The sequence below is a fragment of the Boleophthalmus pectinirostris genome, unplaced genomic scaffold, assembly GCF_026225935.1.
Source record: "Boleophthalmus pectinirostris isolate CB_2022bp ecotype Guang Dong unplaced genomic scaffold, ASM2622593v1 HiC_scaffold_20, whole genome shotgun sequence".
Classification (NCBI taxonomy): domain Eukaryota; kingdom Metazoa; phylum Chordata; class Actinopteri; order Gobiiformes; family Gobiidae; genus Boleophthalmus; species Boleophthalmus pectinirostris.
This window is the reverse complement of record NW_026571153.1, coordinates 17,894,391-17,910,622: the sequence shown is the minus strand read 5'-3', so window position 1 is coordinate 17,910,622 and position 16,232 is coordinate 17,894,391. Positions and strand designations below refer to the sequence as shown.

The 16,232-nt window shown below is 37.5% G+C and overlaps 2 protein-coding genes and 2 non-coding genes across 6 annotated transcripts; 1 reads left to right on the top strand and 3 right to left on the bottom strand.

Annotated features, from left to right (window-relative positions):
- Positions 1 to 205: 205 nt before the first annotated feature.
- On the bottom strand, positions 206 to 277 carry trnaa-cgc (transfer RNA alanine (anticodon CGC)). The gene has a single exon. It is a non-coding gene; the product is annotated as a tRNA-Ala (tRNA).
- Positions 278 to 1,627: 1,350 nt separating this feature from the next.
- si:ch211-119e14.1 (cilia- and flagella-associated protein 251) lies at positions 1,628 to 4,941 on the bottom strand. Of its 2 annotated transcripts, XM_055156838.1 has the most exons (4): positions 4,783 to 4,922; positions 4,114 to 4,205; positions 3,922 to 4,039; positions 1,628 to 2,955 (listed from the first exon to the last, which is right to left on the bottom strand). In XM_055156838.1, the coding sequence occupies exon 4, from the start codon at positions 2,945 to 2,947 to the stop codon at positions 2,309 to 2,311; it is 639 nt and encodes a 212-aa protein (XP_055012813.1). In that variant the 5' UTR covers positions 2,948 to 2,955; positions 3,922 to 4,039; positions 4,114 to 4,205; positions 4,783 to 4,922; the 3' UTR covers positions 1,628 to 2,308. The 2 variants fall into 2 exon arrangements, with proteins under 2 accessions (XP_055012813.1, XP_055012812.1); XM_055156837.1 differs by lacking the exon at positions 4,114 to 4,205 and having other exon boundaries at positions 4,783 to 4,941.
- Positions 4,942 to 5,840: 899 nt separating this feature from the next.
- coro1b (coronin, actin binding protein, 1B) lies at positions 5,841 to 15,549 on the bottom strand. Of its 2 annotated transcripts, none has more exons than XM_020923998.2 (12): positions 15,289 to 15,549; positions 15,027 to 15,174; positions 13,704 to 13,906; positions 13,431 to 13,553; positions 12,643 to 12,772; positions 10,270 to 10,451; positions 10,063 to 10,182; positions 9,830 to 9,934; positions 9,607 to 9,752; positions 9,475 to 9,532; positions 9,064 to 9,387; positions 5,841 to 7,877 (listed from the first exon to the last, which is right to left on the bottom strand). In XM_020923998.2, exons 3-12 carry the CDS (start codon positions 13,902 to 13,904, stop codon positions 7,755 to 7,757), a joined length of 1,512 nt encoding a protein of 503 aa, XP_020779657.1. In that variant the 5' UTR covers positions 13,905 to 13,906; positions 15,027 to 15,174; positions 15,289 to 15,549; the 3' UTR covers positions 5,841 to 7,754. The 2 variants fall into 2 exon arrangements, with proteins under 2 accessions (XP_020779657.1, XP_055012811.1); XM_055156836.1 differs by having other exon boundaries at positions 15,050 to 15,174.
- Positions 15,550 to 16,114: 565 nt separating this feature from the next.
- On the top strand, positions 16,115 to 16,202 carry trnar-ucu (transfer RNA arginine (anticodon UCU)). The gene is given in 2 exon segments: positions 16,115 to 16,151; positions 16,167 to 16,202. It is a non-coding gene; the product is annotated as a tRNA-Arg (tRNA).
- The last annotated feature ends 30 nt before the right edge of the window (positions 16,203 to 16,232 follow it).

Sequence of the window (16,232 nt, the reverse complement as noted above, 5' to 3'; positions counted from 1 at the left end):
TATGACTGCAGGTTAAGGAACTTTAAACAGACGTACACATCTGTCTTGTGAGAATTTAGGTCTATTCGTAGTGGTCATCCAAATTAACTTTATGATATAGCTACTCATAAAACTTTGTACAAAAACGTAATGTTTGAATTCTCTGTTAATGTGAAATACGTTCAGATTCTTACCCTGTTTCACTTCACGAGGGGAAAAAATATTGTGGAGATGCCGGGGATTGAACCCGGGGCCTCATACATGCGAAGCATGCGCTCTACCACTGAGCTACATCCCCGTAGGAGAGTCTGAGTGGCAGTATCTGATTATACACTGAACACACCAATTGTCTGTACATGTATGTGTATATGAAATGTGCGCTTCTTACTGAGAACCAGTATAGAAAAAACGCGGCAAACAAACGAATTTACTATTTATAGGTTGTAGTCAATGTTTTACGTGGTAGCCCAAATTACTTGTTAGTGCTCAGTAGTGCTGTCGGGTTTTACAGCATTGAGACAAGTGACGGTGACTAGCCATAGTAGATTGACTAGCATGAAAGCTAAGGAGTCTGTGTAGAAATACAATACAAAGTTGAGCACCAGTGAATCTTTAAAGTTGGCCTATACGTTTCAGTGTATTATTTTATAATACTGATGTTGTTGTTGTTGTTATTATTGTTGTTTTAATCGCTTTGGCATAATTATTTATTGAACATTCACGTTTGCAAAACAGCTCACTCAAAATGTTAAACAGATTTTTATCATTTTTATTCTTTGTTCTTAAAAAAATATCTCAGCAAAACAGTTTTACATTCAAAACGGATTAACTGTGCCACAAAAGCAAAATTTACCACCAAAACTCTCAGACGTCATGTGTTTTTCTGTGCTCGTTTGTTCATGTGACAGTGCAGCTCAGTGATCACAGAGAATCACTGGTTTAGTTCATTCTGACGTTGGGGGTCACACTTTCCACAGAGGAATGTTGGACTGGAAAAGCTTTGCTTTTCTGTCTTAAACCTGTCTATGTTGTGTTATGTAAAATATAAACGTACACATTATCAATTACAAAGTCGATTTTGCAGTATTTGATCAAAAAGAGAAGCTGATGGTGGAACAGAAAATACATCGACACGTTTGTACTGTATTACGTAATGTGCTTTTGATAATTAAACGGAACCCATTACACATGTCAGTGTGTATATCCGTTTGTAGTTTATGTTGTAGTTTATACAGTCTGTTCTTTCTGACCTTTTTTCTTATTTGAAACACGTGTGAAATCCTTTTGCTGTTAGATTTTTGGAGCTGACAAATTGTTCTTTTTGCTGGTATTATAAATTTCTATATTGAAAGTAACAGAGTCTGTTACTTAGAGTCAAAGTTCAGAGAAAGAGCCTGAGATCTGTGTGAGAAATATTCCTACTGACTGATCAACCATGTGCTCCTGTTCAGATCGTAACAGTGTATGGTTCAGATACACGTTTGAACCAAATGATTAAACTGAACAAAGTTTTGAAAACTGTGGTAAACATTAAGTGTTATTAATTTAAAAATATTTCTCTTAAATCTGTCCTCCTCATCTTGGTAGAAAGCTGATAAAATTGTCTCCCCAATTCCTGCATGATCTTTCAAGATAACAACACATCAGCAAGAATACACAAGTTTATTTAGCCAACAAATAAAATACTACAGAGAGACAGTGTCAAGTGTAAAATACAATGTCAGATATGTTGTTAGATTTTGTAGTTTGTTTGTCAAGTATAGCGTTACACCAGACCAACTTCTCTGTTAAACTGTTAAAACATTATACATGAATATAGAAAATAAAATAAAAAAGTAAAAAAAAAAAAAAAAGCACCTGGTAATTTAAGCCATTACTACTAGTTTTGAGGATGAACTTATACTTGCTGACTATAGACAATATAATGTACATGTTGACCAAGGATGGTTCAAGAATTGGTGTCACAACACAAAAATGTCATAAAATTGTGCTCGCATAAATAAAATTATCTTGTGAGATTTTCCCCCCTTGTTTTTACGTTTAGATTGGATACAAAAAATAAGTATTGACATTGTACTGGTTATATTTTTTCAGAAGCTCTAGTCCCAAAAACGATGCTACAATGACAGCAGAAGTTTTAAATAAAGTAAATCAATCAATCAAATGTATGTATCATAAATTATGTCAAAATCTCGTCTTGTCTCATTCTCGTAGATCCAATCTCGTGTCTCATCTCGTCTTGTGGAAATGTACCTCGTCTCACCCCTAATGTTGCCTGAGCCTGATGTCCAATAAAATGCATGTTTTGGTTTACATGTTGTTTTAGCTTTTACAGTGCTGTTACATCACCCACTCCTTTATCTGCATCTTCTTCGGACCAGAGGACACTGCCTGAAAACTGGTTTAGGTTGATAACTATAGCTCCACTCGGCTCCCCTTTCTCCTCCTCCTCCTTCTCCTGTGCTTCATCTGCTGCTGGCTCCTCGGTCTTACCTGCCTCTGCCTTCAGCTCTGGTTCAGGTTCACCAAGAAGTGGCTGTTGCTCCTCCTCATCTGAGCCATTTTCTGAGTTTTGTTCTTCAGAGTTCCCCTTCATGTTGTTGAGTTCAGCTGCACTATCACTTTTCTCAACCTGCACAGCGTCCTCTTGATCACTTCTCTCGTCTGCATTTGAATTCACCTGCCCCTCCTCTTCATCTTCGTCATTCTCTTGATCCTGGTCTGCATCGCTATGACGCAACAGCTGGATTCCCAAGCGGTTTCCCATGGCAACAGTTGCGTCTCTGGCCCTATCCCGCAACCCCCCTTCCCTGAATACAATGCGTTGGACAGTGTATTTTCCATTCGCTTCCTTGTTTAAGTACTTGTACAGGAAAAACAGCAGGATGAGGAGGACAACCAGAAAGAAGAATAGAGCCCAGATAGTTGAGTAGGACACTCTGTTGATGATTTCACCGTTTTCCTCCATTTTGAGTTCTGAAAATAAATTAAAAAACAATTAATTGCATTGCCACTGATACTGAAAAATTTGCTGAATTGGCTTCCAAATATCGGTTTAGTCTATCTATGTCCTGGTTGGACATATAAATGAATGCAGACTTTACAGGGCATTAGGGGTGTATATCTCACAATACGATATCATCACAGAATGATATTTATTGCGATATTGTGGGAAAGTTCACGACATGGTGGGGAGGCTCACGATGTAACAATATCCAAATTTCTCGGTGTGATATTTTCACGATATACATCTCACGATACAATATTTATTGCGATACTTTGTGGAGGCTAACAAAACTGTGAATATGCGACTTTTTCCTCTTTAAATGCCTTGACAAGACTTAATCCAAAGAACTAAGATTTAAAAGTGCTTAGAACTGTTATTTCTTCTTGTAGTCTGCACTGAAATAGAGCAAAGGATCATGGTCTATGTAGTTCTCTGTCTTTTTTAACTATCTTCACCATAACTCTTAATTTAAGCAAAGCAACTTATAATTCAATATAATGTGAGGGTCCACGATATTATTGTGAGAACTTTGATGATACGATATTACGATATTTCAATTGTTACATCCCTACTGGTCGTGGTTGGCCCAGAAAATCTCATAATATTTGTTTTGTAGTCACTTGAGAGATAAAGCTACAGCTACAGATCACATTTGGATCTGTTTTGCCTTATTTTATTTTTGTAGAAGGGAAATTAAAGCTCTTTCCAGTCTCTGCACTGGTATCAGCAAATATTTAAAACTACAGTATTGGTATTGTAACTGAAAAAGCTGGATCGGTGCATTCCTACTATATTTGCAACTATTCCTCTGGCACATTTAGAAGGACTCAGACAAGATCATGACCCATTTAAAAAAGTGGGCATTTTCATACGTCTCAGTTTGAATTAGATAATGAAATGCAGTATATGATGAACATTGGTTAAACTGAACTTACCTTTTTCTATAATCAAAGCGAAGTATTATTCTTTTTCACCAGTTTTTCTTTTTTCCAATCACCTAAATGGTTTCATCCATTGACATCAGCTGGTCAGAAACAAAATTCCTTATGTAGCCTATAGAATAAAAACATTATTAACAACTGACAGAAATATAGTATGCATTTGTGTTTATGTTTAAATATATGTACATTAATTTAGCAGAGACTCTCACAGGAAAAACTTCAATCTGTTTGCATGAGATGGGGGCAGCGACAGGAAGTTTGCAGGCAGTTATGGTTTCCTGTTCAGAGATATTCTGCATCGTCATTTGGTATGCTAATTACAAAGTTTACAATGTATTTGAAACTATTTAGGTCTGTTTATTTGCAAAAGTTAAGTTAAAGATAAGGTTTGTAAAGCGCACTTTTCACACAAATATATACTATACACATGTGGAATTTATTTACATTGTTATCATAAAAAAATGTGATTATGAAATGTAAAGTAGATTTTACAATATTTGATCAAAAATATTTATACTGAAGAAAATGGAAAGATGTTGGAGTAGGAAATACATCAAAACACTGCTCTGACCTTTTTAACAGTTTGACATGTGTGAAATCCTTTGGTGTTAGATTTCTATTTCTGCACACATCTTGAATTTATTTATATCATCACATCATAAAAAATGTAACTGTAAATTTTAACTTATGTACTAACTTTAACTTCATTAATTATGTTGCACAATGTGTTAACACAGAATGAGAAATCATCTGAAACTAATATTGATTCTTATAAAATGCAGATCTTAAAAATGTGTACAGTAATTTCAAAACTCAACGTAATTTAGCTAAAATAAAATGAAACGTACGACTTACCAGCGCGAACTATCTTGGAACGTCTGACAGAACTGACCTATGTTTTTTCTTTACATTTGCATTTGCATTGAGACGCGTGAGAGAAGGTGTGATCCACTGAGGAGGTGTCAGAACATTACAGAAACAGCGCAAATCAAAAAGATCAAAAAGGACTGGGTGGGGAGAGAAAATGAGGAAGTAGAATCTGCATCTATATTCTTTGTCTTGCATATTTTCTCAGTTTGTTGCAGGTGCCATTACTACTGTTAAGAATATAATATAACCATCTAGTAGTCGTGAATTGTTCAAATCAGTGATAATACTTTACAAAACTGTTTTCACTTGAATGTGCCACTCAAGTCTTGCTTTGATGTTTCTGGAAAGTATGACTTATTTTAAACTGAATTCAAATCAAACAGGGGACACTTCCTTTTTTGGTTTAGTAAAAATGGACCACAGATCACCAACCACAGTTTTGCCCCTTAACTTTAGTAAGGTAACAACTACAAAACTAACATATAACAAAATTTACCTAATGTTAATTATGTAGGCAAATAAAAGGTACATTTTGAGTCAAGCTGTGGAAAACATGCCCCCTTTTCAACTGTTACAGTGCGCCTTTTTTGTTTCCTTTTTCTAAAAATTCGATCTACATTTCACTTGAATTTGTATCTATATCTGTACTTTCTATTCCATTATATTTTTGTACTGGACTGAAAAGTATAAAATTTAAGTTTTTTTTATATGATTATTGTTTGAAACCTGCTGAAAAGGCTGAGGGCTTTATTTTATCAAGTTCATAATTTGAGCAAACAAAAATATACAAATAAAAACTGCTTGATAAATTGATTCAGTTGTTACGAAATTCAGCACAAATCTTAATCAACATCACTACATGTGAAGCTTTATTTGATTTTAAAATCTGTGCGAAATACTTTCACTTTTTACTCTTTAACTATATTGTTAAACAGGTACTTTAATACTTTTATTAAGTAGAATTTTTTCATGATGCTTTTACTTTTCACTCATCATGCACTCTCAATCTCAGAGGATCACCACATATGAAAACGAAACCAAACTGCAAAGAGAAAATCATGGTTTATTGTGTTCACACAGTGTGGTCTTACTGATGTGCTACTGGCTTCAACTAAAAGGAAAATGTAGTGTACAATTACAAGAAAGAGGTCAGTTAATAAAGGAATGTACCATAATGGTGTGCTATAGTTTGGAATCCACCAGCTTCAAACACGATCACAACCTCAGAAAGTTTCAAATCCTGTTCATTTATAGTTTGAAATTACTAATCCAATATAGTGTTAAAAAAAACACACTGTCCTTTCTTACCACTTATTGCGTTGTTTAGCGTACAGCACAGAAAATGGTCCTTGGAAGATTAATCAAAATTGACAGAGGAATGACACATACCAGCTAAAGCTAATATAATTATAAAAAACTGTCCCAGAGAAAATCATCTCTAAAACATGAGGTACCAAAACACAAGTGCTACCTTTTTTCATCACTTTAAGACTACACTCAAATACAACACACACATTTCACTTCGACATTTTCAACTTCCATAACACAAACCCAACTGTCATGATGCATAACAGATAATATTTTACATTTTTGACCTCTTGCATGGCATCGTAGTAAAAAAAACAAAACAATAAAAATGTACAGACCCTTTAAAATTCTGTGTCATCAGATTGTTCAAAATTACTGAATAGAGGCGACTCGAGGCAAAGTGAAGGAGGCATAATGTATTTTCAATTATTCAGTTTTACCAGATGTAAATGCTAATGGTTTTACGATATGATAACAAAAAATAAACAACTATTTTGAATTTCCAAGGTACATATATTAGTTAATTTGCTTCTCTGTTTAGAAAGGTGGAAAAAAAAAAAAATTCAAACCTCAAAATTAAATTTGAGCTCAATAAAAACTATAATTTATGGTGAACTGTGTAATATATCTGTAGATGAAGTGAAAAGCTGTAATGGCCAAATGGGATTTGTTCAGTGAAACCTAAAAATCTGGATATTTCCTTTCTCAGAAATACTTACTGTCCATCTCAACTAACGCAAGACAAAATTGAAAATGTTTTTAAACCAGACTCTAATATCACTCACTTGTACCCGAATGATTTTCATTAGCCAAATTTCCTTTGTATTTTGATATTTTGTGATATTCTAGTTTTCCCATTGAAATCGCATTATGTTCCAATTCACTTTTGCCTCCCGTTACCTCTATTCCCAAATTTAGAATGTTTTCATTTACACATTTTTAAAGGGTCTACACAATGAAGACATCACAGCAGCTTTACTACCTGATTGGTTAGCCCTAATAGTGTTAATTAGATACTCACTGTTTAGTTTTAGATATATGTTTTAGTGCATTAGATTAGTGTTTGGCGACAGTGCCTTGAAACATCCTTCAAAGTCCTTCAAAAATGAATTCATGGATTTCACTTTAAGATACAATACACTATAATTGCTGCTACAATATTCCTAAACAGTCATTTCAATCACGATAACATATTGAGGCTTTATTTTCTTCATGTTAAAAGGTGCACTGTGTAACTTTTCTGGTACCATCTGCTTGTTTCTATAGTGATGTTGTTGTTATGTCTGGAATGTCCCAGTATGGCATTAAACGTATCCATCTTTCATTTATTCAATAGCATTGGTTTTTACTGATGTTAAAATGTGCATTCTTATTGTGAGTAGGCTCATCTCTCCACAGATTTGATATGTAACTTGGCCTTGTAGCATCACCTTCTGTCTCCGTAGGGATAAATGTAATAATAAGTGTAATGAGATACTGTGGAACATTCTGGACAACATCACCACGGAGAGAAACTGGTGACGGACCCTCCTCCAAAAGTTACACAATGCAGCTTTAACCTGTTTACCACTAGCCTATGCTTCTAATCCACTTGCACAGCTGGACGGACGCAAGTAAGGCCATGGTCTGTTTGAAAAAAGCAGGAGTTTTCATACATCGCCATCTTCGATCCGAGCGAGCTGCCTTTCCAACAGCTCAATTCTCTGGTTTTGGGCCAGAACAACTGCACGCAGAGCCTTCATTTCAGCTAGTAACTCGTTCAAGAGGTCCTCCTGTGAAAAAAACAAAAAAAACAACGTATGACTATGATTCTCCAATTTTTACTTAATTAGGTGGAATTAAACCTGTTATAAATATATAGTTTTAAACAGATCAAGAAGCAATTTGTGAAGAAAAGTAGAAAAATATATACAAATTTACAGGAAGTAGATAGTTCTATTTTAGCCCTCTCCAGGCAGGCGTTGCAGATTTGCAACAGCTAAATTCCAATTACCTATTTACTCCACATCCATATTTTATAAGCTTTTTTTACTCAGGAGCCTTTTCTCCCATCCATGCTGATAAACGTGGGCAATGCAGACTGTGCAAGAATGGCTACACACAAACGGCCTGCCAGAAGTGCAAAATACTTTTTTTGGTTTACAAAGGATAAAAAAGTCAGGATTGTATATTACTACCCCATATTATAATTTTCCCAAAATATCAGATTTTTCCTGATACTAAAAATAAATTTGAGCCTGAGAGGGTTAGAGAATTCCACATTGAAAAGAAAAAGAGAATTCTATCCATAAGTTTAGCACAATTTACACAAAAGAAACACATTTTTTCAGATATTTAAACAAGTATTTAAATAGGATAAAGGATGTTTTCTTCTATTTTCATGTGTCAAGTCATAATTTCTGGTACAATAGAGGAGTTTTGGCCCAGTGTACAGCATGGTTATTAGTCAACTAAGTTTTGTTCTTTCAAGATTAAGTACACAATTTTATCAAGCTGATTATTAGAACGACCAGTCCACGTATAACAAACTGAAGTACTATGCATTTTGAAAGGGCCCATATTACATCATTTTTTTAATCTATGTTATAATGTTGTTTCCTCACCAAAAACATACCTTTAGTTGTATTTTGTTTCATTTACACATTGATTAACACACAAATCCTGTATATTTAGACCGAGTTCTTCTTTCTTCCACCTTGTGATGTCATGTGGTAATATAGGAACTGCTCCACTGTGTCTTTCATATACATTTGAATAATTTCAGCCCTGAAATTGCCGATCTCTACTAAATAAAAAGTAAAAGGTAGCTATTGACTTGAAAACTAATTTCACTATCAGGCCCCTGTGTTACTCCCCTGTCAGTCAATAATGTTTGGCAAGGCTATAATATGAATTTCACTTGAGTCTGTGAATAGAAAACACTCTTCCACAAAATTTTACCTATTTCAGTTTCATTACCTCTTTCTTGGGTCGGTCGCTGTTCCCATCCGTCTCTCGTGCTGCCCTGGAGTGCTGCATCTCTTCAGTTTTGTGCTCTTTGGCAGCAGTGGTTGAGATGTTGCTGCTGGGAGCTGAAGACGTGGTGGTCCCAGAGTCTTGTGAGAGCATCTTGGGTTTTCCTCTCAGTGTGTCTCGTCCGTGTTTGGAAGGAGGGGCACTGTATCCCCCACTGAGAGAGACGAGGAGGGGGGGAGCGTCCTGCCCGGCGATCCATTCTTCTGCTAACAGCGCAGGCTCCAGACTGGCAGTGTCAGGGTACAAGTCGCCCTGAAACAGGTCTGACTAAAAGGGAAAAAGACACATTACAATGAAAATGGGCCAACCAGCTGTTTGTTTATTTATTTTATACATATTCAACTCATACTTTACCTTTCGTGGCACAGTCATGGAAATGGGTTCCACTTTTCTTTCATGCAATTTGTAAAACCTAACAATTCAAAGTTTAAATTTACTATATTTTCTTATACTGACACAAATATGGAAAATAAAATTTTCTTTTACCTGGCAATTTCGCACTTGTTGACATCTACACCTCTTTTACTAAGAAAACCAGCTCCTCTCTGAGGTTCTTTGCTGCTGTACAGACTCAGGAAGTGAACATAAGGGGATTCATCTGTGATCTCAAAATACCGGATAGTGCTGTCCCCCTTAGAGAATACATAAATCACAGTAAGTCTTTGCCATACATTCATAATGCAGGTATTACATAGTAAAGGGGTTGTACCTTTCCACACAGGTAAACCATGTTTGTGTCTGGGTCATAAAAAGGTAAAAGTACTCCGTTACTGGAGTCCATCTCCTGCATAGCCATTGGATCAGAGAGGTCTTTCTGTGGATAAACAACAATACTGTATTGGTAGACAGTGGAAACCTACACACTGGGACTGGCACTATGCAGTTAACATGATATTCAACACTGCAGCACAATTATCAACACATTAAATATATCAGACATACCGTATCCCACAAAGCCACCTGTCGCTCACTCATCCGGCTAAAGCCAGTGGTCAGGATCTTTCCATTGGTTAAAAACACAGCTCTCATTGGTCTGGTGCCCTCATGGACCTTCTCCTTCACCTGATGGAAATAAAGATACAGTTTATTATAAGACTGGATACTCAGAGATTATTATAATGTCAAAACTAGATCTCAAATAGAAATAACCTTAAGCACAGAGCCCCTCCGTGGGTCAATGACACGCAGAGCCTTGTCCTTACAGACGGTACAGATGGCACTTCCATCCTTATTCCAGCTCACACTGTAGATGAGGTCAGGGTGGGCATCGCTCAGCTGGTACACGAGCTCGCCCGTGCCCACGTTCCACACACAAATCACATTATCACAGCCTACAATAAGGAAAAAGTCCAATTATAAAAGGTATATTAGTGCAATGAAATGGTTTTGATGACAATTTGCATGTGGTATAAATGAACGTATTTTGAACTTGCCCTAGACTTTGGATGTAGTTACTTATTGTTCAATACAGATATTAGATAGATTTTTTAAGCCTATCAGCTATTGGCCATAAATCTCAAGCAGAGGCCAATATTTAGTTTGGCACAACCAGCATCTGAAATATGAATGAAAAATACAGTATATGCATACAGTTTTGTTTGAACATTTTAGTCCAAAAAAGGTACTGCAAAATCGTGACTGCACTGGACTCACACAGTTTGGTGTAAAAGAAGGTTGTGAATGAGCCTGTACAAAATGAAAATGTAATAAGTTGGGAAAAATTACCTAAATCAGTTCTATACATAGGCCAAAAAATATCAGCAGAGGGTATCGGCTATCGGTTCCTCTGGATTCTTAACAATCGGTATAGCTAGTCATGTCTCACATTAAATCCATCCTCCCCCTCACCCTGGACCCCTTCCAGTTCGCATACCAAGCCAAACGTTCAACAGAGGATGCGATCTGCTCTGCCCTCCACCCAGCCCTCACCCATCTGGACAAAAAAGACTCATATGTGAGAAAGCTGTTCATAGACTTCAGTTCAGCATTCAACAAAATAATACCACAATAATTCATCTGCAAACTCGACAAGCTGGAGGGGGGCAGCCCCTCTCTCTGCAAATGGCTGCTACACTTTCTCAGCCAGAGACCACAAGCAGTAGATGTTGGCAACAATACCTCAAGCACCATAACTCTGAGCACAGGGGCCCCAAGGCGTGCTCAGTCCTCTGCTCTTCACCCTCCTGACACATGACTGCACAACAATCTACAGCACCAACCACCTTGTGAAGTTCGTGGATGACACAAATCTTGTGGGTCTCATCACCAAGGACAACTACAGGAAGAGGTAGACCTTCTGGTGCACAGACAATAACCTCCAGCTGAATGTCAGCAAGACTAAGGAGACAGTTATCGACTTCTAGAGAGGCCACACTGCTGTGGAGAGAGTGAGCAGCACAAAATTCCTGGGGGTGCTCATCAGTGAGGACCTTTCCTGGACCACCAACACTGCATCACTGGTGAAGAAAGCCCAGCAGCGCCTCTACTTCCTGTGAAAACTCAAACGGGCAAGTGCCTCACCACCAATCATGACCACATTCTACAGAGGAACCATTGAGAGCCTCTGTTCCAGCTGCATCACTGTGTGGGGCGAAAGCTGCACTGACCATGACAGGAGAGCCCACCAGAGCCAGGAAGATCAGTGGTGCAATACTCCCCTCACTGCAAGATATATACACCACCTGCCTCAACCGCAAAGCCATCACAATTGTTAGTGATGCAAGCACAGCAAACTGTTCAGCCTTCAGGAGGAGGTACGGCAGCCTCGGTTCCTGCACCACCAGAATCACTTACACAACAGCTTCATCCACCAGGCTGTAAGGATGCTGAACTCTCTCCCCTCTAGTTAGGAATCTCCCTAAAGTACACTTGGACTTTTCTATTTATTATTATTTATTTATATGCTTGGGAGTGAGAAACATAATTTCGATTCTTCATATGTTTCCTATGAAGAACTGACAATAAACAATGAACTTTGAAATCGACCATGAAAAAATGCATAGAATTCAACCTCTATTTTTTTAAGTGTTAGTGTTCAAGTGTGGTGACAAAGGAGGAAAACAGGGTGTGCATGCAAATCACATGTAAATCACACTTAAACTGATGTCTTGAGAATTTCAATTTAACAAAGTGTAATTATTTTACAGGTTAATCTGATCCTTCTTTAAACCCACCTTACATGATATAAATTGCTGTGAAGGTGATACCCAATGCCGTGCGTGTATAATGCAGTAGTGTCTGTCACTGAACACCATCACAGTAAGAAAAGACCTCTTCCTCAACTCTCACTCAAAATACCATACTATTACTTTATTCAGCAACAAGTCTTACTACATGTACAGGTCAGTACAGCTTCATGACTTTAAAAAAATCATTATTATTTACAACTTGTATAATTTTTTATGGAAACTCATGTAAATAGTGTTTGCAAATGTTTTCCACTGAGCCTTTTGCTTCCACATTGACATTGCTTTCAAAATCATTATATTATATTATAAAACATTCTGTATTCTTGAATATTACCTGCTGAAAGGAGGATGTTCAAGGCAGACGGGTGCCAGGCTATGATTCCTACTCTTTTACTATGTCCTTCTAGCGTCACTATGGCCTCAGTCATTGACTTGGTTAGTCCACCATCTGGGATCTGCCACACCTACAACAAAGTAAGCCAACATTTGTGTATGTTCGACAGTCAAATAAGCAGTATGTTAATTCAGTGTAGTCAGGCAAAGTATCATAAGGTTCTCTGGAATCTATTATACTACTATTATACTACCCTAGTAGTAGTAGAATAGAGGACAAGGCATAAAAAAATCATCTTATTTACTAGGGGTGTGGAAAAATATCAAAATAATGTGAAACAAAATTTGGTGATACAGTATTATTATCGTAGAATACTGTATCGATATATCGCCTAGAGTATTTTTTGTATCTTTAGCAATTTTTTTGTGACCGCATAACAATTTTGTTGCTTATTTAGTGGAAGGAAGATTGTTTATGCAATATACTTGACATATTCACTGTTCAGACAATTCAAATAGATGTATTTCATATTAACTTTGCAGAGTTGGTGGTTTAACAAAGAAATATTGTTGCTAAAATATATTTGTTTCTTAAAAAAACAGCAATATATCAATAGTATCCCATGTATCGCCATATTGTTATAATATCATATGGTAAGCCCTATATTGTGTATCGTATCAAACAGTGAGGGTCCCTCTGATTCTCAGCCCAATTATTTAAAACATGATTTATATTTTCAGTGGATAGTGGCTAAAACAGCAGCAATGACAAACCACAAGACAACTGACCTTCACTGTGTTATCCTCAGAGGCACTTGCAATGATATTGTCATCATGAGGCGACCACTGGATGTCCAGCACAGGAGCGTGATGGCCACAAACAGTTGGCCAGGACTGATCAACTCTGCCACTCTGTGAAAACAACAAAAGCAATAATATTAGGTCTGTCATAAGTGGAACATTTTGGTATTTTTTTCTATACTACAATGAGGCCTGCATAATTTAGTGTTTGATAACATACACATAATATCAGACTAATTCCTTATCATAGGAGTATAATACCTTGTTAATCGGGACAACAAGAAAGGTGCCCCCTCCTCCCGCCTCCACAATTACAGCTATGAATTTGGGGTTGACTGCACAAAGAGGACTGTCCCATGTGACCCGGGACACGCGCACGTCATCCAGGCAATGCTCCGTTTTCCACGCTTGAGCAAAGACATGTCGGAATTTGCTCTGTCGTACAACTCGTCGGAAGGACATGGCTGAAAAGCAAATGAGTTAATGATTATGAAAATATAAGGAAATGGAAAAAGAATCGTATTATAATCTTAACTGAGCAATGAAAAACAACGAAACTAAAATATAGGTAATATAGATATAGCTCAATGGAGATCTGACTATGTAGCAAAGGTAGTAATAATAAAAAAATAAATACATTTAAAGGTGCACTGTAATCTGTAGCTCTAATTACAGGTCAGATCTGTGGAGAGGTGACCCTGCTCACAATGAGGATTCATGATTTTTGGGTATTAAAACACATACAGTTGAATAAATGCAAGGTAGATCAGTTTAATGCCATACTGTGGAACATTCCTGGTGGCGACAAACCAATGGTAGACCCGCAACCAGAAAAGTTACATAGAGCATCTTTAAATTTTCTAATTCTAAACAAAGAATACCAAAAAAAAAAAAAAAAGATAATTACGATGTTCATCTTGAGGTTTTTGTAATGTAACAGGTGTATGAAACATTTATATAAAACAAAACCGCAAAACCATTAACTTAACCAAATAAGCACTTGCTGCGTGAATCTACTGAATCCAGACAGCTCCTGCTTTCCCACACTACATTGGGTGGGCCTCAGACATCTTTTAGTTGCCAGTGAGACCAAACCGGGGGAGCTTTTCAAGGGACTAGGCAAATTCTTTCATAGTGAGAGCCTGTCCAGAAAAGTACAGCAGAGCTCAACCGGACAAAAAGGCTTGATTCGCTGGAGCCCAAAACACTCCACACCAGTCATGGGGAAGGGGGGCTGGGCTGGGAGAAAAGCTTGAAACTATGTGGCATCCACCTATGTTTCTTCCACTTGTCAAAGCACATATCCAAGAATTTGACCAGATCTGCATTTCTTTACAATAGAAAGCTGATAGATTAGGTCTTACATTCTCACTTGTATACTTACTTGCTATAAGGTTTCAAAAATCATGTCAAATAAAATAATGGTAAAATTCATTGATCCACATTCCCATAGGCCTACATTGTACATTATCAAGAACAGCCACTGCCCTGTAACAAAGAGATGGGCTCACCGTGCATAAAATCATTGTAACAAAAGGGAAAGACTACAGGGAATGAACTGTCTAACGGTACCAGCGAAATTACCTTGACTCTTTTTGAGTGCAGACCTTGTTAATTGAAAGAGGGATCACCAAAGGCTCGTGACAGGAGAAGGCCAATCAAATAATCCGCCGCCAGCAACAGTAACTTAATCCTCTGTGTCCAAACAGGGGTTCATGACGAAGACGCGGACCTGCGGCAAAAAGCAATAAAGACAAAACGTTTTCGATAGGAAATAATAATGGCCTATTCTCATGCCCGTTGTTCGGAGCTAAATGGTGAATGCCCAGTGTAGCGGAAGACTGACCTGATAACGCACGCTCTGGCCATGGCGCTTTATCCAAGGCGATGGGCGGAGGAAAGAGTCAGTGTAGTCAAGCTGCTGATGGTGCCGGGGAAGATGCAGGCGGCTGTGTCTTCGATGCAGACGATAGTTAGATAGAATAGGCGGATGTAACGGAGTCCCAGACACGCCAGTAGCCCGGAGCGAGATGGAAGCATCAAAGGCACGCAGGAAACGAGAGAATACAATGCGTCTCATTTGTTTGCAAACCGGAAATCAGCGCACCTATGAAAACAGTCCGAAATATAAATGTCGTTAGCTTTACAATAACCGCTCATTCAGGAATCTATAAAGAACTTCTAATTATACTTCCATTTCAATCGTAACCACCTGGCCCAACGCCTTTTGCATAGAATTGTACAGTTTTAGTCAGTGGTGTTAGAGACAGGATGCGTGTCTGTTATTATGTTATAACAAGCCCTGTGATAACAAGCTATGTGCAGACATGGTCTTCCGTTATACTGTAATTAGTAAGATATATTGCAGTTCGTATTTTTCCATTGGATATGAGTTAGCCATGGATCTATTAAAATAAATGGACGAGCGTTTTTATTGTAGAGCCATGGTGTGCTCAGGGAGAGGATAAGTGGGGTATTGACGCCACCTTGTGGTGTTTCATGTGAATTGCACGGTCGGGTTCAAAAACCTCAAACCTTGTAAAATGTATGTCATGACGAAATGGAATCATAACGTAGATGCAACAAAATAATATAATATGGAAAAATATTCGTGTATGTAGATGTCCACAGTCAATGTTCAATTTAAAAGTTTCCAATCTTCAGCAACAAGTGGCTCCGTGGCGCAATGGATAGCGCATTGGACTTCTAGGTTGTTACATAGTAATTCAAAGGTTGTGGGTTCGAGTCCCACCGGAGTCGCGTTTTACACGTGATTATTTGATAATTACT

Bases quoted from the DNA above. Each gene is read 5' to 3' on its own strand.
- si:ch211-119e14.1 (XM_055156837.1), bottom strand. From the start codon at position 2,947: ATGGAGGAAAACGGTGAAATCATCAACAGAGTGTCCTACTCAACTATC.
- coro1b (XM_020923998.2), bottom strand. From the start codon at position 13,904: ATGTCCTTCCGACGAGTTGTACGACAGAGCAAATTCCGACATGTCTTT. The intron at 13,554-13,703 runs GTATTATACTCC...TTGTTTTCACAG, and splicing joins TTGTTGTCCCGATTAACAAG to AGTGGCAGAGTTGATCAGTC. The intron at 12,773-13,430 runs GTCAGTTGTCTT...ACTTTGTTGTAG, and splicing joins CTGAGGATAACACAGTGAAG to GTGTGGCAGATCCCAGATGG.